The sequence below is a fragment of the Takifugu flavidus genome, chromosome 22 (assembly GCF_003711565.1).
Source record: "Takifugu flavidus isolate HTHZ2018 chromosome 22, ASM371156v2, whole genome shotgun sequence".
Lineage (NCBI taxonomy): Eukaryota > Metazoa > Chordata > Actinopteri > Tetraodontiformes > Tetraodontidae > Takifugu > Takifugu flavidus.
The window spans coordinates 9909493-9936105 of NC_079541.1; the positions used below are offsets into that span (position 1 = coordinate 9909493).

The 26613-nt window shown below is 44.5% G+C and overlaps 1 protein-coding gene and 3 non-coding genes across 6 annotated transcripts; 1 reads left to right on the forward strand and 3 right to left on the reverse strand.

Moving 5' to 3' along the window:
- The first annotated feature begins 714 nt into the window (after positions 1-714).
- ipo8 (importin 8) lies at positions 715-20698 on the forward strand. 3 transcript variants are annotated; one of them, XM_057022115.1, is made up of 25 exons: positions 715-1113; positions 3639-3720; positions 3891-4047; positions 5488-5646; positions 6742-6898; positions 7001-7090; positions 7168-7262; positions 7335-7419; positions 7513-7647; positions 8979-9078; positions 11561-11637; positions 12386-12502; positions 12570-12659; positions 12751-12916; positions 13332-13492; positions 13616-13741; positions 13836-13911; positions 14097-14222; positions 15760-15857; positions 15940-16035; positions 18681-18901; positions 19182-19387; positions 19497-19718; positions 19805-19942; positions 20530-20698. In XM_057022115.1, the coding sequence occupies exons 1-24, from the start codon at positions 1030-1032 to the stop codon at positions 19930-19932; spliced, it is 3054 nt and encodes a 1017-aa protein (XP_056878095.1). In that variant the 5' UTR covers positions 715-1029; the 3' UTR covers positions 19933-19942; positions 20530-20698. The 3 variants fall into 3 exon arrangements, with proteins under 3 accessions (XP_056878095.1, XP_056878096.1, XP_056878097.1); XM_057022116.1 differs by having other exon boundaries at positions 13836-13902; XM_057022117.1 differs by lacking the exons at positions 715-1113; positions 3639-3720; positions 3891-4047; positions 5488-5646 and having other exon boundaries at positions 6723-6898.
- Positions 20699-22007: 1309 nt separating this feature from the next.
- On the reverse strand, positions 22008-22113 carry LOC130519580 (U6 spliceosomal RNA). The gene has a single exon (XR_008948366.1). It is a non-coding gene; the product is annotated as a U6 spliceosomal RNA (small nuclear RNA).
- Positions 22114-22769: 656 nt separating this feature from the next.
- Positions 22770-22875, reverse strand: LOC130519581 (U6 spliceosomal RNA). The gene has a single exon (XR_008948367.1). It is a non-coding gene; the product is annotated as a U6 spliceosomal RNA (small nuclear RNA).
- Positions 22876-23578: 703 nt separating this feature from the next.
- LOC130519582 (U6 spliceosomal RNA) lies at positions 23579-23684 on the reverse strand. Its single transcript, XR_008948368.1, has one exon. It is a non-coding gene; the product is annotated as a U6 spliceosomal RNA (small nuclear RNA).
- Positions 23685-26613: the final 2929 nt, after the last annotated feature.

Here is a 26613-nt window from a genome sequence, read left to right on the forward strand (position 1 = left end):
TGGTTTTTTCAGACATTAGCCTGGACATTGTACTTCCCTGTAGCTTAAAGTCTAATATTCATAGTTGTAGTGCTGTTGGGCGGGTGTGTGCGTATACAATCAATCGATTATCCTGGGCTCTAAACCCAAACATTTTCTTGTGCACTTGGAATCCTGAAATAGTGTGGCATTTCAGTGTGAAGTCAGTATTTTAACACCCAATGGAAGGATGTCCACAGGTTTGTATAATTCCTATATATTAAAGTTTGGTCACTTAATATGCCTTTGATACTTCAGAAATAAACTAAGTCTAATTTTAGTGGTTTGGAAGCATTAGGAGGAACTAAAACACTCAACTGCAGGTTTAAAATGAGAAATCCTCTGCAGTCATCTGCCAGATAACATGGGCATGTCAATCAATTGCTTTTCAAAGTTGTCATGGCATTCATCTTTGATTAGACATGTCTATACATGTGATTAAGGGTCATTGCTATATTAGTTTTTGCCATCTGTTCTTTCTCTGAAAAGGTTAATCCAGTCATTCTCATAAATGTGATCTGTATTTGGTTTTTCCCTTGTATTTAGCCCATTTTTCAAATGCATCTGTAACCAATAACTACTGAACTTAAAATAGATGCACTCGGAATAAATATTTTTGTTGCAAGGGTGGGGCCGGGACTGCAGGTGGCGGTAGAGAGGCCTCATGCTGACGTGGCCGGAACGAAGAAGATTACAAACGTAAATCGACTTGGCTTGACGTTGAGCTGTGATGACTGCCAGGGAAACGGGACCGTTCTCAAGTCGGCGCATTTTGAAATAATACAAATTCCCATCACAAGAACTGTTTCAGCATTACGTAAAACGCATCGGCAATGAATGCTGCTCGTGATGAGCGTTTTAAAATGCTAAGTGGAAGGTGCAAGTGTGGGTCTCAGCCAAAGTGAAGTGTTCCTATCGTTTGGCTAAATCTAAAACAAGCGCCGGCTGGGGACACATTTATGTGATTTAATAAAAAAACAGGAGCAGAAAGAACCGTGGAAGTGAACATACATGGATCCCAACCGAATAATACAGGCTCTCAAAGGAACTATAGACCCCAATATGAGGATAGCGGCGGAGAATGAACTCAATCAGGTGGGTGAGTCTTTGTATTCTACTTAAAAGCTGAACACAAACCTCAGCTTTAAGTTGCGAAAGTCTGTTTTTATTGCTATTTGCCACTTTGTGGAAGCGAGAATGGCCTAACAATATTATTTACCATCCTCGTCATCAAATTCAGAAATACTCGGAACAACAAAATGCGGACTTATCTAACTTTAGCAAAAGCCAATTTTACTTAGCTTGCCTCTAATTATTTAGTGTATTTTGTCCTGTGGGATCCCATTCAAAACCTGGATCCCAGGGGTTTTGGCATTTGGAGAGCCCCTTTCACAGTCCCCGGTGGACGTCCCCTAACTCTTTGACCACTGTGGAAGTGGGAAGCTGACTGGTCCCAGCGTGTGTGGAAGGGCCATGCTAGAAGAGCAGCAACTCCTGCTGCCTGCAGATGCCACCTCATGCTACCAGTGAGGGCTCTGGAAAAACCCTTCACGTAGAAAGGATGAGAAGAGTCAAACTGGTCTGTGGCCACCACCTGCCAAAGCCTCTCTTGACAGGGGTGGCCTTGCTAATTACCTGTTTACCTGTGGTCTTTTTCCATTTTTGCAACAGAATGTGGCATCAGTGGGTCCACTTCCACAACTTTAAATATCCTATTTCTGGATTTATCAGCATATTCAAGTGAGCATGGAAACATCATAATGGTGTACAGATAGTAGTTCCCTGATCATGACAACACCGATCAACACACTTATATTTCTACTCAATCCTCTGATGTGTTCATGCATCTGGAAAAAAAAAGGCAATGAAATGACAAGGCGCATTTCCACTGCAGGATTTTGGTGGGTATTTTGGGAGGGCGAGGGCATTGTTGCGTGTCTCGACTGCAGGAACCTACCCTGAAAGGCCATTTTCAGGAGCTTTCATAGGGCTCAATGGAGTCAGCATTGGTCTAGCAGGCGGTGCCTTTGCTCTCCCTGATAATGTCCGTGGGGTTTAGGGTTAGGGGTTAGGTGTTTGGGTTAGGGGTTAGGCTACACGGACACACAAAAGAGAAACCCAGCAAGTATCACAACACAACACAACATGTGTCATTTAATACTTATCAGCGCACTCATGTGTATGTAGACTCATGTGTATGCACACTACACCGCTCCAGCTCCTTTCCAGTTCCCCGACCTTCTTCCTCGTTGTTGCCTGGGCGTCGTCATGGTTGAAACTGTTGCACAACAATTGCATGGTCCTACCCCACAGTGGAGACATGACCATGGAGAGGGCCAAGCCAAGAGAAGGGTTCCTGTAAAGTTCCTGCCCCCTGTAATTACCAGGAACTCAGACTGCACTGTAAAACTAACTGTATAACTCGTTAGTTCTCCACTCCAGTTGTTTAATTAAGATATAGCTAAGTAGGCTGTCAGTGTATTCCAATCTTGTGTTTGCACAGCTATGATGGAGATGCTTTTTCAGTGATGGGATCTCGATATTTTTAATACGTACACTGGGGGAAACCACATGTTTGATACGCTGCCAATTTTGCAAGTTTTCCCACTTACAAAGAATGAAAACATCCATAATTTAATGGTAGGTTCTCTTCAACCATGAGCTCATTAAAAAAAAAAATCCAGAAAGTCACATTGTATGGCTTTAAGTAATTCATTTTCATTTTATTGCATAATCATATGGCTCGCACAGACCTGTTAACCCTAACCCTCTACTTGTTATTTCTATTGATCAGACCTGTTTGAACCCTTTAAAAGCCTGCAGTATGCAACTTGCTGATGCCAGCACACGTGCACACCTGTTGGAGGATTGCAAATGACCGTGTGAATGATCCAGAGGAGGAAAGGGGAAAGGACTTGTGGTCAGATAAGACCAAAATAGATATTTTTGTTATAAATTGGAATAACAGGAAGACGGATGAGCACAGTCCACAGAACAGCATCTCAGTGGTGAAGAATGAGATCGACACATCCCACTTAGGGGGTGCTTTTCTGCACCGCTTTAAAATGAAGTAATTCAATGTAAAAATGGTGTTCATTAGCACCCAAAACAAATTCCCAGCATGATATTTCAATCAAACAAGGTTGGAACGAGTTTGAACAGACAGATGAAAACCAGAGTTTCGGCTTCCATTAAATGATGCAAGACTCAAACAAATCGGGCCAGGACTTTTTTCCTAGACCAAACACAAGAATTTCTATGGCTAGCAATGACGGTCCATAGTCCAAGATGTCTTTGGGGAGGCAGGGTTGATAGCTGTCAGCTGGTAAGTCACCATCTCCTGAATGCTCTTACTACACCACGCTTGCAACACCCATTCACAACCGCCACTCAACACCAGTGAGGGAGGGGGAAAATGCCTTTGGAAACACTTTGAATCACACCGTGAGCTTGGGGTCACAGCTGAAGTTCTCCTATCATGAAAATGACACACCTCTCCATTGTAAGTGGCAAAGCCTGCTAAATCAACAGTGTATGAAACCCTTATTCTCTCCCACAGTATATGAGGTGAATGTAATTAGATTGTTTTCAAGAATGTGGCTCTATTTTGTGTCCTTCAGTCCTACAAAATCATCAACTTCGCCCCGACCCTGCTTCAGATCATCATGTCAGAACAGGTGGAGTTTCCTGTTCGACAGGCTGGTAAGACTGCTCAGTTGATCTTCAGTATCTCACAGATTTCTGGGATCTCTCATGAATTTAGACTTGGGCGCTCAAGTATTTCTGAACGCGCAAGAAATGAATCACCAGATAAATAAGAACTGACTCCAACTTTTGCCCATTTCCGTGTGCCTGACTCATTTTGTGTGTAGCGGCCATCTACTTGAAGAACATGGTGAGCCAGTACTGGCAGGATAGGGAACCCTCTCTTGGAGAAGTGATTTTTCCCTTCAACATCCACGAGAACGATCGGCAGCAAATCAGAGACCACATAGTGGAGGGCATCATCCGCTGCCCGGAGTCGATACGGTAGGAAGACTGTCCCTGGACAAAGAGATCTCAGCTTTAATGCTAGTGCCTTTAGCAATGCAGTCCCACGTAGAACCACCATTTTTCTACCTTGCACCCTTGAAGACGTCATAATTGGAAATTAAACCTGTCGCTGGAGTTTTTGGGTATCATTTTGTGAAATAGCATGTTAAAATAGACTAAATATAAGCCCATCAGGATGGATGGATGCAATGGAATTGGAGACAGTTGAACACGAGCTCAGATATATTTGCAAAGGAGAAAGAGATCCAGGGTCAGGAATGCTTGAGACTGCAGGTCTGCGCCGTCCTCCACCATCCAGCAAAAGACACCAAAGATGCCGCCCCGAGTAAAGGAATTTGTGTACATTTGCGCAATATTACAAAATAATCTGTCCTAAACACTGTTTTTTTTTTTATTGGGAAAATAGCCCATCTTTGATTTTCTGCACTCTAGCTGTAGCTGGTGTATTTTAGGGGTCACAGCTCCTCTTTTTGCTGTTAACCAGCTGTTAATCTGACCTGGTTTAGCTGCCATGTTGCCTCAGCTTTTCACCTGCTGGGGACCCAATGAATCCTGATGTTGGGGGTGTCTAGGGTGACCAGAGGTCCTCCTTTACCCAAGCATGTCCTTCTCAGAAAATAGGTTCTCATCTCATTTTATTGGCTGCTTTTCCCCTTTTGGGGTCACATATGGGTGAAGGAGGAGGAGTCGCCAGCTCATCGCAGGGCAACAACATGAGCATTTATGGGTTCGGTATCTTGCTCAAGGGTACCTTGGTAGTGCTCTGAATGTGTTCAGGCACCTCTGCCTACTGTCAGAACACCTTTGTTTTGTCTGCCCTGGGGTTTCTCAGCCCAGCCCCCAACAGGCTGAGCTAGCACCACTGCAGCCGCTTCATGACACGCTGCAGACCCGTCCCCCGAGGATGCTCTGCCTTTGTTGGTTGCCTGGGCAATTCCTCACCCAAATGCAGAACCAAGTGGTCCTATTTTCTTTGGTGCTGCTCTGGTAAAGAATGCAGGCGTTGATTCCAACCAGGTCCAGCCTGATGTGGAAGCCACCAACTGACCTTCTGTGGGTCGTGGCTCTTGGGACGTGTAGTTTGGACCAAGGTCGTTTTCATGGCCAGATCTAATTTAAGAATCAAAATTGGGTCTACCAGACCACCCCAAGTCTCCGTTTGCCCCACCAGCAGCGACTGAATAAAGAATTAACCAAGTATCCTGCTAAATGAATGAGTAAAGCACAGTTGGCAACTGTTTTTCTTATTTGAACAAAGTCACCTGCATTTTAACAGGCAGGACAGGTGAAAATAGTGGTTCTAGTGTTAACTGTTCAACTTCTTGGGAACGCCTCTGATGTTCTGCAGGTCATCCACCTGCATCTGGTAATGCACAATGTTACGCAATGATAACTATTTCAAGACTTTGTTTGTAGCGTCCAGCTGACTATGTGCTTACGAGCCATCATTAAACACGATTTCCCTGGACGCTGGACTGCGATTGTGGACAAAATTGGCATGTACCTGCAGTCTCAGAACAGTGGCAGCTGGTACGGCACTCTGCTGGTTCTCTACCAGCTCGTCAAAACCTACGAGTGAGTCAACATTTCATCTTTCTCCGCTCTACCTCATTACACATTCGGCAGGTTTTCCGTCAGAGCTGCTAACCAATAACATCATTTATTGCAAAGTCCCACCAGGAATTCCATTTTTGTGAGTCAGGGCAGCGGGCAAGCTACATTCTGCATAGGCTGGAAAATCCGAGCAGTACCGTATTTTCTGGACTATATGTCGCTCCGGAATTTAAGTTGCACTAGCCAAAAAATGCATAATAAACAAAAAAAATAGATATATAAGTCGCACTGGACAATAAGTCGCATTTTGGGGGAGAATTTATTTGATAAAATCCGAGACCAAGAACATACATTTCATCTTGAAAGGCAATTAGCAATCCATTAGCAATAGTGGTACGGTATGCTAACGTAACAAATTCAGCTACATGACCCACAACGAACTGAGTACGTGTCTGCTTTGTTAACGTAACATATTAACAGTTATTCAGATAACTATAGCATAAAGAACATCCGAGCAAGTTTACCAAACAATCAAGTCTAACTCCATAGACGAAGCACCGCTTCTTCTTCTGCGTCGCTAAAGGAACTCGTTCCTCAGGTACACACGCCTAGAGCGCCCTCTTGTGGTTGTCAGTGTGAACATAACGAACATATGAAATTCCGTAATGTATTTATTTAAGTCGCTCCGGAGTACAAGTCGCACCCCCTGACAAACTATGAAAAAAAGTGCGACTTATAGTTCGGAAAATACGGTAATTAGAACCGATAGGCATTATCTCTAGTTATTTATAGATGCTTGTTACATACATTCCATATATAACTCACCAAATGAAATTCCTCTCTCTCAACAATATGTACAGTAGCCAATAAACTTGAGCATACATATCGTTTTGTTCACGTATTTTCCATTTGTGGTGGGATGGCAAGAATAAAGCGCCACTGGAAGCAGAACTTTCACTCACTTGTTCAGTGGCGTTAGCCTCTAAAAATGGGCTCTTGTTGGAAACTTGTACTTCCTGTGTGATTAATGCACCTTTGTCTTTTAAAGCCAGTGAACTCATGACTGTGTTGCAGCTTTAAAGATGCTTTTTGATCGTTTTGCCCCGTGCACCGAAGGTACAGGAAGGCGGATGAAAGAGAACCACTGCTGGCAGCCATGCACATCTTCCTGCCGAGGATTCAGCAGCTCATTAGTCAAGTGCTGGCTGACTCCAGCATCTTCTCTGTTCTCATCCAGAAACAAATCCTCAAGATCTTCCACGCTCTTATTCAGGTAGATATGGAACACTCCGGGCTGGAAAGGCCCCCGTTCCTTTGTGTGGTTGTCATGTTGATGTTGATGAGAGCACTAACGGACCATGGTGCTTTGCTGCAGTACTCGCTGCCTTTCCAGCTGATTGACAACACCGTGATGACTCAGTGGATGGAAATTTTCAGAGACGTCATGGATCGAGCGGTGCCGTCGGTAAGAAGCACGGGGGACAGTTTCCGCTGCGTTTGTGCGATGGTTTGGGCACGGTCTTTTGTTTGTGTGTTTGTCAGGAGACGTTGGAAGTTGATGAGGATGACCGCCCTGAGCTGGCGTGGTGGAAGTGCAAGAAGTGGGCGTTGCGTATCATTACCAGGCTGTTTGAAAGGTGACCTTTCTGCTCCTTCATTAGTAGAGCAAAACTCATCAGATAAACACTCATTTCTGGTTCGATTCACAGGTATGGAAGCCCTGGTCATGTGTCAAAGGAGTACTTTGACTTTGCAAACTTTTTCCTGAAGACTTATGCAGTGGGAATACTACAGGTAACTGCTTTGGATTCCAGAAGATGTGTTTTCTTCCGGAATCAGCTACTGCTGGGTTGACTTTTGCCACCTCGTGGACTGGTTTCTGTCCAGGTGTTGCTCAAGGTGATGGACCAGCATCGGCAGAAGCAGTATGTGACTCCTCGAATCCTGCAGCAGTGCATCAGCTACCTGAACCAGGGCCTGTCCCATTCACTCACCTGGAAACAGATGAAGCCACACATGCCAGTAGGAGTCCCTCTAATTCTATGGAATCATATGGAAACAAGTGTGTAGCTAAGGCTATGTAGCTTCTAGTAGCGCAGGACTGCATCGGGAACTTCCACCTCCATAAATAAAGCAACAAATTATCATTAGGGTCCGAGCGAGTGACGAGGACCTGCAGGTGAGGACCCTATTGTAACGGAAGCGTGTTTTAGAGTTCTTCCCATCAATCGCATTTTTGGACCACGCAATGACTCAGCAGAGGTTGTGCACGTGTTAGTTCTGGTGAAAACTGGGATATTTTGAAGAGTTTGGGAATAAACAGTGACAGTGGCATTGCCACTGGTACACATATGGATCATTTTAACCCAGCGTTGTAAATCAAGGGGAATGTTGGACATTCTGGCTAGAGTGGTCAATTTTGGACCTATTTTTGAAGAGGTGTGGTCGCTGTGGCGTTATTAACGGCTCTCTGTGGCCACTCTAAGTGCTTTGACAGCCCCACCCCCTATAGGGATATTTTTAGGCAGAACAAAGACAAAGGAAATCAAAGGTAGACAGTCAAAACCAATGTTCCCTCTAAACTGCGCGCTTGCGCAATCGCACACTGCTTGCACATACTCGGCGCACAAGAAAATCTATGCAGCGCACAGAATAAAATTCAACAGAAACGTATTAATTAATATCTAATTTTAGATCTGATATAATCTAGTTAATTAGACTAGTAATATTGTTTTCTGTACCATTTCGCCTTGTAACTCAATGAGCAACAGGTGTCTAGCCAATAATCCGATACAGTTCACTTACGCTATGCAGCCAGTCAGCATTGACAGCGTTTGCGTATGTGCCCTGCCTTTACTCGCCGTGCAGGTTAGCTAGCTAACAACAGTGCAGCGGAGTTAAGAGACGCAAATGCTAATCCCTTATCATGGCAAAACGAACGGGCAGAGCCACATCCACTCATCAAGCCAAAGTAAAAAAGAAATGCGGTTCTTTTTAATTAGCCATGTAACTTGCTATGATCCAAGGTTTTGAACAAGCGTGATACTGGTGTGTGGCCACAGCGTACCCATCTGATGTTGCTCACAGTGGTCCTCAGTGCTCAGGGAGCTTGTGTGTCTGCTCAGACACATGAAAAATTAGAGGGAACATTGGTCAAAACTGAGAACGAAATGACAAAACTACCACAGACGGAACAATAGAACAACCAAGGAAGAAAGACCAAAGTATAGAGGCACCTACAATCCAGCACTTATGACTGCAATAACAGTTATTTAGTCTCTATTGACAAGTTTTGTTAAGAAATTGTAATTTTTCCATGTGTATAACTAAAAGAAGACTGTTATCTCTCCCAGGCCATCTGTCAGGAAGTCATTTTCCCTCTTATGTGTTACAAAGATGAGGATGAGAAACTCTGGCAGGAGGATCCATATGAGTACATTCGCATGAAATTCAGTAAGTACTTTCTGAACTTTTATCCTTAGACTGATACGATCCGTTTGAACATTAAAAAAGCTCCTAATTAGCCAATGTCATTGTCCTTTCCTGTGTATTGAACTGCATGCCTTTTTCTTTATCGCAGTGCTGCATATTAGCACTGCTCCACAGCTGATGCTTTCTCTGATTAATATTTTGGTAGCAAATAAGTCCTCAAGTGTTTTTGAGTATGATACTACAAACTTGGCACACCTACTTTTGGGCAGTATCTCCTCTTCTTTACACACCCTCTCAAACTCCGTTAGGAGCCATTTTCAGATCTCTCTAGAGATGTTAATTCAGATTCAGGTCTGGCCACTGGCTGGGCTTTGGGTCATCCTGTTGAAGGACCCATCTTTGCCCCAGCCTGCAGTTCAGAAGGCTCTGGAGCTGGTTCTCAGGCTGTCTCTTTGCCTTGCTGCATTTAGCATTCCCTCGAACCTGACTCCTCTATCAGTTCCTGCTGCTACCACTACTGTGCTTCACTGGAGGACTAGTACGCACTTCTTACCTCACTTCCAAGTCCAAGTAGAACCTGGCGCCCAAAACGCCAATGGACCTGCGTTATTACAGCTAAGTTATTACAGCTCACCACTGTTCAATTTGTGGTTAGCTAGCAAACGCTACATTTTGTTGATATATGACCATATAGGTTCTCTTTCAGCCAGGTCATATTAATCCGTAAAGAGTCAACCGGACTGTAGAAAGAAAGCGGTCTCATCAGAACGGCTTCTTCACTTCTGACTGGTTTGGGGGAGTTGAAACTATTTAGCTAATGCAGAATAAAAGGGCTGATTGAAAACACCTGTTGTGGCACCCATCGGGGGAGTTGTTAGGGCCACACCTGGGACCTGTAACCCTCATGATGATAGATAGAAATGCCTTATTGCAGGAAGTTTCTCTGCGGTAGTGGTAGAATAACAGTGGAATCATTGTGTGCACTTTGCACTCCTTTTAAAGCCTCTGGCTAGCTCTCTGAATTCTTGTCTTCAGATTGCTGCTATCAGGCATATTTGATTGTCCCATTGGCTTGCACGCAGATGCTGTGATCTTGAATTTGTCAGAATTTGTCTAAAGCTTTTGTAGAGCTCCCTGGATTTGCCAATACCATTGATCAGGGGAAAATCCCTTCCCTTCCCTTGAAGCAGATAAAGGGTGAACTGAATCTCCTACCCTCCTATTTACCTGCAAATTGGCTAAGGGGACTCTGGTCACCGGAGCCGATGTCAGTATTCGAGTTCTTTCCTGACCCATGTACAAACTGGAGTGTTGTAGTTTTGCCTGGAGTGTTAGCGCACTTCTATTTTTAGCTGCTAGCCAGAGGTAGCACTCAGGGGCCCATCCTTCTACACAGATGGAACATCAGAGACCTGGCCAGAAGAGTTGAGATAAGACAGGGTGAAGCATATCGGGCATTGAGGAACCGAGAGCAGGACGTCCAGGCAGGATCAAGGGCGTCGTGGCCGGTTAGCTGTCATGCTAAGCACTTAGACACAGCAGCGGCCTATGCTAGGATCTGGTTTATGGACTTCAGAGAAACCCCAGAGCGACAACAGGACAGGCTCTCCCGGCTTAATGCGGCCGACTCCACCTGCAGGTGGATCACAGACTTCCCGTCTGACAGATGGTAAAGCTGGGAAAACGCATATCTAGAAGCCGAAGCATCAGCAACCCCTCAAGGTTGCGTTCTTTTTCCACCTCTCTTCACTCTGTCCACCAACAGCTCCATCCCTCTCATCAGTCGTTCAGGATCCTTATGGTTACGGACGACGCCCTCATCAGACTCACCTCTGAGGGGAATGAGTCGGTTGATCGCCTGGTTCAGGAGCAGGCCACAAGGAACCATTTGCCCTTCAGAGATGGCAGAGCAGATGATTAATGATGCGTGTGCGTCTTTATATAGTTTTTTTATTCATGCTTTTCCTTAGAAAAAGAATCTTTCTTCTTTAGCAGCACATGAATCTGACTGCTGTCAGTGCTAAGAGCTAAGCTAAGGGCTGTCGATACAATGCGAAAAGCATGGGCCCTAAAATTGAGCCCTCTGGGATTCTGTAGGACTGCAGAGCAGAGGGGGGACTCACCAAAGCTCACTCATAGTTCAGTCTGCCAGACCAGATGTGAACCATGGCATTGAAAAGAGACAGAGGGTCAAACTGCCTCGCTATGAGGCCCTCCTCACATCACCTTACGATGATTCAGCATTTTCCTCTTCACCCACACATGAGACTGACTCAGTGACGTCGAGGCACATGATCATCAGAAGGAACCAATCACACGTTTACGGACACTGAAACTGCAGCTTTGACAACTACTACGGTTTAAATTTAGATCAAATGATGACACAGATGCCAAGGATTGTCAGATGCTCCACATTAGAAGCCACCACTTTGACACTTGGTTGTACTTCTATTGAGATGAGGTCTTGTGAATTCTGCTGTTTCTTGGAATGTCCTTATTACAGACCTGTATGATGACCACACCTCGCCTGCCTCTGCAGCCCAGGGCCTCCTGCATAAAGCTGCCCGCAAGAGGAAGGAGGTAAGGATGAATGCGTGGTAGCCTTTTCCATCCTGAGGAGGTTGAGTTAGCTAGAGCTTCGTCAGCGGGGCTTATACCGTATTGGCCCGAATATAAGACGACCCTGATTATAAGAAGACCCCCTCTTTTTCAAGACTCAAGTTTGAAAAAAGACTTTTTGAACACCAAATTTAATTTTTATACAGAAAATAATTGCAGTACATCTGAAACAAATGATTATATCTTCGACCCACTTTTCTCCAGATTGTTGCTACGTTTCTCTATTTTCTGTTATCTCTTCTCTTATTTTCTTCTCTTTTCTTTCTTACCGCTATTTTTTTATTTTTCTTCTTCGTGCTACCGCTATTTTTATTTTTCTTCTTCGTGACAGGGGTTCGCTTTGGCCTGGGGAGTTAATTTCAGCATTCGTTTTAAAGATATCTGGCGCCATCTAGCGTTGTGAATGGGTATAACGTCTAGACCGCGAATGTAAGACGACCCCCACTTTTTCAGTCTTATTTCAATGCAAAAAACACCGTCTTATATTCGGGCCAATACCGTATATGCAGGAAAGCAAGTCAACTCTAATAAACTCTGTCCACACTTCTCACTGCCAGCATTGTTGCAATAGTGTTGACATTTTAAATCAGTATAGAAGCACGTTGGTCTTTTTGAGCTACAGTTTGCAAATGCTTCATAATTGAATGTGAAAACAATTAATCTGACTTTTTTTTCTGCTGCATAATGCTCACGTGTCCGTCCTCCTCAGGTTCTTCCTCAGATGATGGACTTTTGCCACCAGGTGCTGGTTGACCCCTGTGCTGACCCTCACAGGAAAGACGGAGCCCTGCACTGCATTGGAACGCTTGCAGAGGTTTTAATGAAGGTAGCCATTTCGGTACCTTTGGTGCCATCCGTCAGTGTTGGACACTCGTTGATCCGTGTTTCCACAGAAACGGCTGTACAGGGAAGAGATGGAGCTGATGCTGCAGAACTACGTCTTCCCTCTGCTCAACTCGCCCCTGGGTTACCTGCGAGCCAGGGTGCGTTCACCATCTTCTCTAATTGTACGTGTTTGGAGCTGAAGACAATGGGGACGTCTCAATCTTACTGCTCCTGCTTTGTCTTTCTCAGTCATGCTGGGTGTTGCACTGTTTTAGCCTGCTGCAGTTCCACAATGAGCTAGTGCTCCGGAATGCCGTGGAGCTGCTCAAACACAACCTAATCGAAAACCAAGAGATGCCCGTCAAGGTAGAAGCCGCCATCGCTCTGCAGACCCTGATCAGCAATCAGGAACAGGGTTTGTACAAAAAGAATCATCCAAACGGAGACATAGTTGATCCGGCTGTCTGGGCTCATCGGCCTTCCTGTTGGCTTAGCAGCCAGCTATTTGAACTGTCCTGTTCTGGTTGTCCTTATGTTTTAGTCAGGTTCTGATACGAGCACGAGTGTCCGCTGTTTGATCTCCTGAATCAGCATTGGAAAGAAAAACACGCACAAACCAGCAAAGAAGCAGAAGAGTGATGGGGTGTAATGTGGCTTCCACAGAAGGCCGTCAACGTTTGCTAATGGTTTCATTTCCAAAGAACTGCTCAGATGTTCTCTGGCTTTCAGTGTTGTTGACGAATGCTCCAGCAGAAATAGTTCTAAACTTTGACAGATTTCTGAGCAAAGGGGTTTGGAAAGAAAGAGTTTCATTGTGTTTGTGTGTGTAGCCAAGAGCTACATGAGGCCGTACGTGCGCCCGGTCATGCTGGAGCTTCTGCACGTGGTGAAGGAGACGGAGAACGACGACCTTACCAATGTCATCCAGAAAATGATCTGCGAGTACAATCAGGAGGTGGCTGCTATCGCTGTGAACATGACGCAGAATCTGGTAGGGTGCGGTTCTGAATTCCAGAGATCCAAGCAAGTTCTTTCATGAAACGGTTAACTTGTTTGAATCCTCAACGTCGTCGTTGGTTTCTGAAATGACGGTCGGTGTGTTTGTGTTTGGCAGGCTGAAATATTCATCAGGGTTCTTCAAAGTGATGAGTATGTGGACAATGAGGACAAGACTGTCATGGCTCTGGGTGTCCTCAGCACCATTGACACCATCCTTACCGTTATGGAGGACCACAAGGAGGTCTTTGTCTCAGCAATTCCTCCAGACATGCCCAGACCGGTGGGACTAGGTGGCTGTATCTAAGCCTGTTCACCTGCTTTCCTCTTCTTTCCAGATCACGCAGCAGCTGGAAGGAATTTGTTTGCAGGTGATTGGCCTTGTCCTGCAGAAGCCAATCATAGGTATGGCAGGTGTGTGTATCGGCAGCAAATGACTTCCCCTACACTCCCAACGGTGCACACGAGACAAGGGTGCTCGTGGTGCTCAGTGGGACTTCAGCACAGCCCACACAAACCATGGTGGAGGCTAGTACGACCGTGCGCTCCACCATGGTTCTCAAGACGAGGTGCTTTTGTGTGTTTATTGTCCTTTGCAGAGTTCTATGAAGAGATCCTGTCCCTGGCATTTGGCCTCACGTGTCAGACCATCTCCTCCTCGATGTGGCAGCTTCTTGGGGTCTTATACGAGGTCTTCCAGCATGACTGTTTTGACTATTTCACAGGTATCTATTTATCTAATGAAGCTAACGTTCTGTCCAGAGCTGAGTGAAGCTACTGTATGTGGAGCAACACTTGACACCCCCCCCCCTTTACAGAACGCTTTAAAAAGCCTTTTCTTTAGTTGTAATTGACTATTTACCGTATTTTCTGGACTATATGTCGCTCCGGAATTTAAGTCGCACTAGCCAAAAAATGCATAATAAAGAAGAAAAATAGATATATAAGTCACACTGGACAATAAGTCGCATTTTGGGGGAAAATGTATTTGATAAAATCCGAGACCAAGAACATACATTTCATCTTGAAAGGCAATTAGCAAGCCATTAGCATGGATTAGCAATAGTGTTACGGTATGCTAACGTAACAAATTCAGCTACATGACCCACAACGAACCGAGTATGTGTCTGCATTGTTAACGTAACATATTAACAGTTATTCAGATAACTATAGCATAAAGAACATCCGAGCAAGTTTACCAAACAATCAAGTCTAACTCCATAGACGAAGCACCGCTTCTTCTTCTGCGTCGCTAAAGGAACTCGTTCCTCAGGTACACACACCTAGAGCGCCCTCTGGTGGTTGTCAGTGTGAAAATAACAAACATGTGAAATTCCGTAATGTATTTATATAAGTCGCTCCGGAGTACAAGTCGCACCCCCTGACAAACTATGAAAAAAAGTGCGACTTATAGTCCGGAAAATACGGTAACTATAGCATACACCGAAATGTGTAAATGTGTAAAATGAAGATTACTATGAAGACATTTAAGCCTCGTGAGATCACTTTTGTAAGATTATTTGTAGGACTTTACTGGTGATCGATGGAGTCCCTGTGTTTTGTTCTGCTTTAGTGGCTCCTGGCTGACGACGTTGCTTTGATGCTGCTGTGGCTGCTCCGGCATGTCGCTGCGCAGCGGCATGTTTCCTTTCAGCCGCTCCTTTTGGTGCGGTCGGTGGGGAAACGAGGGAGGAGCCCAGACTGTAGATGTAGTTTGATCAGAAACTGGAGATGAGCCTGCACACACGCTCGTCTCGCTGGGAGGGGGCAGAAATGGGCAGTCGGCTACTGTGTAGGTCTAGTTGCCTCAATATTCATCCAAATCCAACAACTTGGAGGGTGTCCACGTGCACGCTCCCTCTCTGTCCTCTATCAACCAGGGAAACTGCAGACTGACGTCACGACCTTTGGAAATTGGAAATGACTCCCGAGGCTGTAGCGTGATCTCTTGGCGCGATGCAAAGGAAGTCAGCCAGAAGTGAATGCGCCATTTGGTGTCATGGTGGCTCCGACTGTAGGAAGACCCCTAAATGATCCTAAACTGGGACACTCTTAATGCTCATGCGTAAATTGTCCTAAAATCAATTAGATAAGGCTTAAATGTCTTCATAGTCAGGGTGCCTTTAAATATCTGTATCTAAATGTAAAGAAAATCCCAACCTGGTCTTCCAGAGTGTGTCCTCATGGATTTCCCCCGCTCTGCCTTCAGACGGGATCGTGCATGTGTGTGTGCGTAATAAAAGCCTTGTCTTTATTTTGCAGATATGATGCCTCTCTTACACAACTACGTGACCGTCGATACCGAAACACTCCTGTCAAACTCCAAACATTTGGAAGTGATCTACAGCATGTGCAAAAAGGTCCAGCCACGCGTCGGTGCACTGCTCCGCCTCTGCGGTGTTGCCGTGGCGTGCAACCGTCATGACTGCCGATCTTTTTCAGGTGCTGACTATAGATGCTGGGGAAGATGCGGAGTGTCACGCTGCCAAGCTGTTGGAGGTTATTATCCTGCAGTGTAGAGGCAGGGGCATCGACCAGGTCAGCATTGGGACGCATTATTTGAGCGTATCAATCAACATTTGCTATAGCCGTTGGCCCGCGAAGTCAAGGGAAGATCGATTAACATCTGGATTTCACTCACGATTGTTAGCTTTGCGGGGAAAAGCAGCAGGAAGCAAAGTGTGTGGATTGATGCAGACGGCATCAAGGAAACCTTCAATTGAACAGTTTTTCTGGGGGATTAAAAACAAATCAGGTCGCAAAACATTCCCTTGATGGAAATGTGTCAGTTTTCACACTAAACTTCAAGCTTGGTGGTCACAGCTGGGAACCATTGGCTGAGGTGGGCCTGAGCCTGGACCTCGACCTTAAATCCTCCCATGTTAGCAATCAATAAGCCACCATGGGGATGAGTGTGTGTGAAGGTGGAGGAAAAGCCAAAAGGACAGTTGTGAGACCCAAATGAGGTTTAAATTGGTCTTCATCTTGTGTCTCGCTCTGCAGTGTGTTTTGGAGAAATTGTCTGTTGACACTACGAAAGAAGGGAAAGCTGTCTAAACACGCTTCAGAGCAGGTGGAAAGCTTTACGACCCTTTCACTTGTTTGCTGTTCCACGCTCAAAATGACAATGTTAGGGGATTGAGGATGAGGATTTTGCAGTATTTGACACACTGGCCCACTGGGTACGAGCCCGGCCAATCAGAGGAGGGCTTGCTCGTGGGTATAATATGCAGATTGGGACTCTCACACACCATTGTAAAGGAAGTGGCGTTCCTGCAGAAGGGAAGGCTACTAGCTTAAATGCTTAGCCTCTTGCTATGCAGCGGGCCCTCCATAGATCTAAAACTGCCTTCTCTAACTAAAGAGGCTTGGAGTTTTGAAGCCACATATTCCTCCACCTCTTAGGAGACTTCCTGAGTAGTTGGAGTTAATATTAAGGAGATTAATCAGGCGTAGAAACACCTAAGGATCCCAATGAGCCCTTAAACTGCTATAAGTCTATAAACATCTGCCAGATGTCCTCTTTAGGTTGAAGATTTAAGTCCACCACGTGTATTTGAGCTTCCTTTTATCTCTAAAATTCTTGAGAAGGTGGTGGTGACTCAGTTACTGGAGCACCTGCAGAGGAACAGCCTTTTTGAGATGTTTCAGTCTGGCTTTAGAGCTCATCACAGCACAGAAACAGCACTTCTTAAAGTCACTAATGATCTTCTTAGAGCTTCAGATCATGGACTGGTTCCTATGCTGCTTCCAGTTTGTTCATGTTCATGAGGTTTGCTCTTCATACAGTAGCCTCATCGTGGAGCTTCACAAAATGATGTATTCGGGGACATTAATGAGCAGCAGGAATAAATGTTTGCAGCTATGCTGATGATGCTCCATCATATCTGGAGATGCTGACAGCACCAGATCAACCCCAGTAGACCACCGTGGCATTTACTGCTGCTTTTAGGACCTTTAACAGAAGAGTTGTAGGCTGAGCCTTTACGTCAGGCCCCCACCCCCCTGCTGTGGAACCAGCCCCCTGTTCAGGTACAGGAGGAAGACTTCCTCTCTACCATAATAACAGGAGACATTAGATAATCAGACGTCTGCCGTCCTTGGTCCGTCCTTGAAATCAGGATTGTGTCATTCTGGAATTGAACAGATGTTGAACTGAAGAGATGTTGAACTGAAGAGATGTTGAACTGCGCTTTATGGCGCCTCTGTGAGAGGCGCCATAAAGCTGCTGAGAAGAAATCGGAATTGATTGATGCACACAAAAGTAGCTGGTTAGTCACACTTGGAGCATGTCTAAGTGGAAAAGGACCAGTCCAAGTACAGAACCTTGTGGAACTCCATGGCTACTGTATAAAGAAACTTTTAAATTTGAACCTTTTCATCAAACACGACCAGGCAAACAGTGCCTGGACCACGACTGATGGCAACCATTAACAGATAAAGACAAAGAAAGGTTCAAACCTGATGTTCTTTCGGCGTGGCGGGACGCTCTATCCTACCCCAGCTCGCTGTCTCACGGCCTGTTGGTTTCACCGTACCGGGTGATTCATCTGTTGCGTTGGGTGTTGACCCATCTTCGAGAACCCTTTCAAGTTCGGGCCATCGGCCTCTTTTACACAGAAAGCATTCATGGTCTTTGAGATGTTGAGAGGGTTCTCCAATGTCTCACAGGTATTCGTTGAGCGGTTTACTCCTGTTCCAGTCAGATCCCTCACATTTCGCTTTAAATATCCCGTTATGAGGGTGTGCGTTCCGTGTCTGAGGCGCTCCATTCAACTGACCGTACCATTGTGTGAGGGCGTTTGATTGGCCCACTGTGATGGTCCTGCAGTTTCATTGGTCTGTTTTTTGGGTGGCATGAAAATCGCGAGCGGGGAAAAATGCTAAATAAGCGGTGGGGTTCCAGGCCTGGGAATAAAAGCAACGGCTTCTAGACTGGAAATTACAATCGGAACTTCCACCAGTGCGGTTTCTGTGCTGTGATGAGCTCTAAACTCTGGTCTGGACCACCTGCTGCTCACCAGGGTTCTGAAGAACATTAGACGTGGTGGATGAATGCTAAAGCGCTTGCTTTAGGGTGTGATACACTGCTCCTGGTTTAGGACAACCTTGTCCAGCTGTTTTCTCCCATCCACCTGTCTCCACGTGTGTTTCAGCTGTCCACCAACTGTGTTTCCTCGCAGTGTGTGCCTCTGTTCGTGGAGCTGGTCATGGAGCGGCTGATGAGGGGGGTGAAGTGTAGCGAACTGAGGACCATGTGTTTGCAGGTGGCTATCGCTGCTCTGTACTACAACCCGGTCCTGCTCATTGAAACCCTGGACAGCATGCACGTTCAGCACAGCCCTCAGCCCATCACGGCTCACTTCATAAACCAGTGGATCAATGACACCGAATTCTTTGTTGGGTGAGGGAACGCGTGCTCCTCCTCTTTTGCTTTAGCTACCTGCACAATAGATAAGAAGGGTTATTTGGGAAAGCTCTTGTCCAAAAAGCACACACCGTGTTGACCTTTTAATTATTGGTTTGTTTATTCCAAAGCAACAGCCTGGACAGGAGACTGACTGTCCAAGGGGTCTTTTCAAAGTCTCTTCTGGATTTTGTCAGCAGCAAATGAAGACTAGTGAGCCTTGGAGCTCTGAAGCCCCGCTCTCTCATCACCTGCCCTCCGTCTTTGTGTTCTTTAGGCTCCATGATCGGAAAGTGTGTATCATTGGTCTAAGTGTGCTGATGGAACTGCCCCGTCGCCCAGCTGTCCTGGATACTGTTGCTTCCCAGATCGTTCCTTCCATTCTTCTATTGTTTCTGGGCCTCAAACCCCTTTATGCCCCTCGCCATGGCAACAAAGCAGACTCGCTAACCCAAGCACGGGAGCAGGACGAAGACCAGAATGGTGAGAAACGTCTGAACATGCGTGGATGGATGTGTGTGTTTACCCTGCTTATATAATCCTAAACACTCATTGAGATTTGATTTGTGTGTTTTCAATGTGCCACTAACAGAGGAGATACCCAGTGATGAAGATGAGGTCAGTGAGAACCATTCTGCCATGCAGCAGCCACCGCTGCCCAACACGCCTGGCCAGAGTGGTGAAGATGATGAGGAGGAGGATGATTACTGGGATGATGATGGCTTTGAGGGAACACCCCTGGAAGAGTACAGCACCCCGCTAGACTTTGAAAACGGAGAGGATGAATTTCACTTCTTCACCTCCACCCTGCTGCGTATGTCCCCTCCCTCCTTCCCTCCCTCTGCTGGCTGTCTTTCTACACTCGTGCACCTTCATAGACAGCTTCTTCTCATATGCCAGGGCTCCAGACCGCTGATGCTGCCTGGTACCACTCTTTGATGTCTCCACTTAGCGAAGACCAAAAGAAACAGCTGCAGGAGATCTACAACATCTCACAACAGAGGAGTTCCACCTCCAAGGGGCAATGAAGAGTCAGTGGTCAGTAAGAACACCTCAGATAAGAGCTTAGTGCCAGGGCTAACTATAGGGCTAACATTTGAAACCAGCCTTCAGCAGGTTTCTCTTCAATGCTTCTCCTAAAAAGAGACTTCCTGATTTCATGATGCATTTGCTGCCCTGGTTCTACTACTTCTATTGTAGGGTCTGTAAATGTATATTTATTGATCTTTTATATCTGGGGAGGAGTGCCACACACTGTATGTGGTTGTGTTGCTAATGCTAGCTGCTACGGTTAGTAAAAGGAAGCCTCCAGGACTCCAAAGATTGTCTCTCAAACCAGCCTGATGCTTCACTAACTGGTCAGATTCCCCCAGATTTTAGGCCTGATTTTGATTTATTTCAGAGCATTTTGTCTTTTTGATTTACAGGGTTTAAATACTTTTGATTTTGTGAAAATGGAACTTTCCCGCTAGAGACCCGTGGCTAAACTGATAACCAGATTGTTTGGAAAAAAGGGAAAACCTAAACTTCCTATATTTAGAGTTCCTAAATTTAATCCAGTTAACTATTTTGCCTTTTGAAGTTTCCTTTGTTTTTGAGGTGATGTGCAGTTTTCTGCTTTTCAGATAAACCACAAGATGGATAAACTCCATGGGATAATGGTGACATTTACCTCACTGGAGCAAGTGCTTGGAGCCGCACAGATCTGGAGATCTCAGCTAGGCTTTATCAATAAATCCACTGTAAATACCCTCATTGGAGTATTTCTAATAAAGTGTGTGAGTGTTTTTCCAACTGAAAGTTATTCATTAGATTTGAAAATGTGCTTGACCTCAGATGAATTCCGACTTCAGACGGACAGGATCAAGGTTAAACTGTCATCTTGTTTCCAGCTATGATAATTAATAAATGTTAAAATTAAAATAAGTAGATTCTGCTTTTTTTTAAAAAAAAAAAATCAGATTATTTTAGTTGGTTTGTATCGTGGAACATTTTCTAACCTGTTTTTTTTTTTTTTACCAAGTTCTACTGTACCTTCCAATTATTAATCTGTCCCATTCCCAAGCAGTGCAAGGAATAAATATTGAGAAAATGAATAATATTTGTGGGAAATTATCAAATTCTTCTGGAACCCCTTCATGAGTTAGGGTTGGGGTTCGTTTGAGCAGGAATGATGAATCCTGATGTTGATCAAAGTTTGTACTCAAAATAACTTCAACAGACACATTAGGGAAAGACTGCTCTTTTCCCTATATTTCAGCTGGAAATTCCAGAAATCTCTTGTCGGCGTACAAATTCCCAACTACACAGAAGCACATAAACATTACACAAATTATGAGTTCATGAAATCATGGAGGGGACTTTCCTTCCTCAATGCATTCTCTCTGATAGCCTTAAGTTAATCAGTTACATAAAGACTTTCTCGAGCTAGGAGCTCCACAGAATCCCAGGGCCTGACGCCCAACCAGCAAGAGTGGCAGGAAAAACTCCCCTTTCACAGGACGAAACCTTGAGCAGGACCAGGCTCATTTAGGGGGACCCTCCTGCTGATGGAGAGGGGAGGAAGGGAGAGGTGAAAAGAGGAGAGGAGATACATTTTTTTCTATAAATTCTTTTGACAGACGTCCTTTTTAGCTGCTGCCACTAGTTTGAACTTCGTCAGCTGTTCATCTGGGACTAAGTTGTAATGTTCCATTTTTTGTCACTGGACCTATGTGACACTAAGGCTGTGTCCAAAACCACCCTGAAACAGCCTTTGCCTTAAAACGTTGCAACTTGCTATAAGCAGTGACAAAAATTAGAACGTTGCAAATAAGTTTCAGATAGGTCCAGGGACAAAAATTAGAACTTTGCAAATTAGTTTTAGATAGTTATAGAGTCAAAAATTTGAACGTTATGACAATGCCACATTGATCCAGAGACGAAAATTGAAACGTTACGACTTAGTGTCAGGTAGATCTAGTGACAGAAATTAAAACATTACGGCCTTGTTTCATCACAGATCCAGTGACAAAAATAGGAATATAAGTGACACATGGGTGGATTGACAAAAAATTGGAGCGATAAAAAGACGATTAATGTCGGAAGTATTATTTTAAATACAGAAAATGAAGAACGCTTCACGAATTTGCGTGTCATCCTTGCGCAGGGGCCATGCTAATCTTCTCTGTATCGTTCCAATTTTAGTATATGTGCTACCGAAGTAACACAACGACAACTAACATCTACGAGGTATATGTAGACCGATGCTCCAACACCATTCTGGATCATGGTAGGAACACTGAGCTGCCATGAAAAAACACAGTGGCTCTCAAGTTTCCATTAAAGCCAACATATAGAGTGGAGTCTTAAATTGAATATTCTGTATCAGTACTGACTCACTGGGACATAATGTCACCCGTCCCGGTCCAATTCTTAGCAGTTTGTTTGGATTCACAGGGGGCTGATGGGAAATGTGAACCTCTTCCTGTTTCCATTTTAACAGCATGTGGTTGCAGTTTCACAATCTCTCCAGTGGGTGGAATCCTTTGAGCAACCGTGTAAATTTGGGGTAAATACCCACAAACATTTAATACAGCGTCAGATAGATTCACTGACAAAATAGGAATGTAATGACTAAGCATCACATAGATCCAGTGACAAAAATTGGAATGTTCTTAGTGTCAGATGGATCCAGTGACGAAAATTGGAACGGTATTATAGTGCCCATAGATCCAGTGACAAAAAACAACATTATGACAGTGTCAGACAGATCCAGTGACAATAATAGGAATATAATGACTAAATGACACCTGGGTGGATTGACAAAAAAATGGAACGATAAAAAGAGGATTAATGTAGGTCGTATTATTTCACCAAATAATGAGAAAATGAAGAACGCTTCACGAATTTGCGTGTCATCCTTGCGCAGGGGCCATGCTAATCTTCTCTGTATCGTTCCAATTTTAGTATATGTGCTACCGAAGTAACACAACAGCTAGCAACGTCTACGTGGTATATGTAGGCCGATGCTCCAACACCATTCTGGGTCATGGTTGGAACACTGAGCCGCCATGACAAGAACACAGTGGCTCTCAAGTTTCCATTAAAGCCAACATATAGAGTGGAGTCTTAAATTGAATATTCTGTATCAGTACTGACTCACTGGGACATAATGTCACCCGTCCCGGTCCAATTCTTAGCAGTTTGTTTGGATTCACAGGGGGCTGATGGGAAATGTGAACCTCTTCCTGTTTCCATTTTAACAGCATGTGGTTGCAGTTTCACAATCTCTCCAGTGGGTGGAATCCTTTGAGCAACCGTGTAAATTTGGGGTAAATACCCACAAACATTTAATACAGCGTCAGATAGATTCACTGACAAAATTGGAATGTTATGACTAAGCATCACATAGATCCAGTGACAAAAATTGGAATGTTCTTAGTGTCAGATGGATCCAGTGACGAAAATTGGAACGGTATTATAGTGCCCATAGATCAAGTGTCGAAAAATGGAACGGGATGACAGTGCCCCATAGATCCAGTGACAAAAAAACAACAACATTATGACAGTGTCAGACAGATCCAGTGACAATAATAGGAATATAATGACTAAATGACACATGGGTGGATTGACAAAAAAATGGAACGATAAAAAGAGGATTAATGTAGGTCGTATTATTTCACCAAATAATGAGAAAATGAAGAACGCTTCACGAATTTGCGTGTCATCCTTGCGCAGGGGCCATGCTAATCTTCTCTGTATCGTTCCAATTTTAGTATATGTGCTACCGAAGTAACACAACAGCTAGCAACATCTACGTGGTATATGTAGGCCGATGCTCCAACACCATTCTGGATCATGGTAGGAACACTGAGCTGCCATGACAAGAACACAGTGGCTCTCAAGTTTCCATTCAGGCCAACATATAGAGTGGAGTCTTAAATTGAATATTCTGTATCAGTACTGACTCACTGGGACATAATGTCACCCGTCCCGGTCCAATTCTTAGCAGTTTGTTTGGATTCACAGGGGGCTGATGGGAAATGTGAACCTCTTCCTGTTTCCATTTTAACAGCATGTGGTTGCAGTTTCACAATTTCTCCAGTGGGTGGAATCCTTTGAACAACCGTGTAAATTTTGGGTAAATACCCACAAACATTTAATACAGCGTCAGATAGATTCACTGACAAAATAGGAATGTAATGACTAAGCATCGGATAGATCCAGTGGCAAAAATTGGAATGTTCTTAGTGTCAGATGGATCCAGTGATAAAAATTGGAACGGTATTATAGTGCCCATAGATCCAGTGACAAAAAACAACAACATTATGACAGTGTCAGACAGATCCAGTGACAATAATAGGAATATAATGACTAAATGACACATGGGTGGATTGACAAAAAAATGGAACGATAAAAAGAGGATTAATGTAGGTCGTATTATTTCACCAAATAATGAGAAAATGAAGAACGCTTCACGAATTTGCGTGTCATCCGGGCGCTACCCGACGAGCGCGCTCTACCTGGGCGAGCGAAAAGCTGTATAAACCCAGCCAGTCATATGCGCCATTCAATCTTTCGACAGCCAGTCGCGTCGCCGATCCAATCTTTCGACAGCCAATCATATGCGCTTTTCAATCTTTCAACAGCCAATCATATGCGCTTTTCAATCTTTCAACAGCCAATCATCTGCGCGATTCAATCTTTCAACAGCCAATCATATACGCGATTCAATCTTTCGACGTCCCGCCTTAAATTAAACTGCGGTCTCAATCTTTGGAAAAGCCAATCGATCCTAGAGTTGATTTATTATTTAAAAGTCTGCCCGCTGTTTATTCCGGACATCTCCGTGGATTTTGACAAGGTACGTGCGCAAATTGCGGTCTGTTATTCGTTACGTTTTTTTTTTCATTTCACATAAAATATTACCGTAAATGCTTAATGCAATATGTCCAAGTCATGTCAGGCATTTGTAACGCTAATGTAACTTGATCATCGGGAGTTTTGCAATAAAGTTTGTGCAGTTGCTGCCATAGCTTTAGCTGGTTGTATTTTTTTTTCTGCCGATGAAATTGTTTGTTTTCTTGGGCAGTTGTACCCTGGAGTGCGTCGTTTCTGATTACTTGTTATGTTATAACATTATGTTATGTTATGACAGACAAAAGAAATGGCATGACCTTTACACTCAGGTGAAACGACCAACCTAAAACGACTTACATTAATCATTTCAGATAGCAGACTACATTTCTCCCTCAGGTATAGACAGAAAGGATATGATCTATCTAGATTTATAACTATTAGCAGGATAAAAATCCCTCTGAAGAACTTAACACGGTTAACTGTTACATTCAGCAGGGTGTTTACACATTTATTAGTCAGCTATTATGTTATGTGAAACAAGAGTAAGATTTTTTTGTTGTTACAGATAGAAAAGTGCCCTCTGCAGCTGAGTTATGTTATGTTATAACATGACAGAAAATGTCTACCAAAAAAACCTCCAGCCGTGCCTCCTCCACCTCCAGCAGTGCCTCCACCACCTCCAGCCGTGCCTACTCTTCAGTCATCTACAGTTTTGCTTCAGCCCCAGCTTCCTTCTTCCATGTCCTCTTCACAACAGGATGTAAGTGATAAATAAATAAATTCTCAGTCGATCTATAGATCACCTTCCACCTTCCCCAACTATTCTATCCTGCCTGCTCCCCAGTGAATCCTGTCTGCTGTCTATTCCTGATAATAAAGCTGTGTTCCGTCGAACTCCGGTGTCACATTTGGGTTCTCGTCGGGTCCCTGACATCTGTCTGTCTGCAAGAATTTAAGTAGTGACAAGGAAATTGTGATGCCACAGAAGCTAAATATCAGTTTTTATTTTCCAGGCTGGAGACAACCGCAGCATTCCTGGAATGGACCGTGTAGATGAACTGGCTGAATACTTGGTGGAGCTACGAGAGCAGACGGGATTGACCCTGAACAATCAACAAGTTAGCACCATTCTGGGTTTGTGGCAGAGTCTTGACAAATTTAACAAAGACACGATTGTGTATGCTGCAAGACATCAGGACCGGTTGCTAACTGGACGCTTCAGGTCTCCTAAAAAGAAGGCTGTGTTCACTCCTGGGGTAGAAAGCACAAAACGGTGTGTTCACCAGCTTAGTGGCCAAACTGCTGTCGCCTGATTGAGACCATCTTCGTGAGGCTGTGCAACATTCACACGAGCCCCCAAAAAAGAGGACAACACAGCGTATCTCGATGGTCTCTAATTTTACAGGACTACAAAAAGATCCGGCAGCTGGTTCTGTGCAATGGGACACTAATGCAGCAGACAACCCTTCAACTTGTAGTGAACCAGACCACCCTCATGCAGTGGTATAACCAATGGTTGAAGGGTCAGGAGGTGTCTGTTCTTTTGCAAGGTGTGCAACTGCCAGTCGCATGGCCAGTGGCAGCTGACCCATTGCCCTTTGCAAAAACAAATCCCATCTCTCTGCCACAGTACCAACACCAGCCACCAGCTTACCAGCTGCACACATACCATATGCCAGCAAATACAACTGGACAGGCAAAACCTAGGTTACGGCGAATTGATCCTGCAGTTGCCTCCAGTGGACCATCAGCCACCCTCTTCAGTACAAAGGAAAAATATACTGTCCAAACACTGAGGCTCTCACCAAGGAACAGTGGCTGAAGCAGATGAGACAGTAATGCAATATTGTTACTTTGAATATACTTAT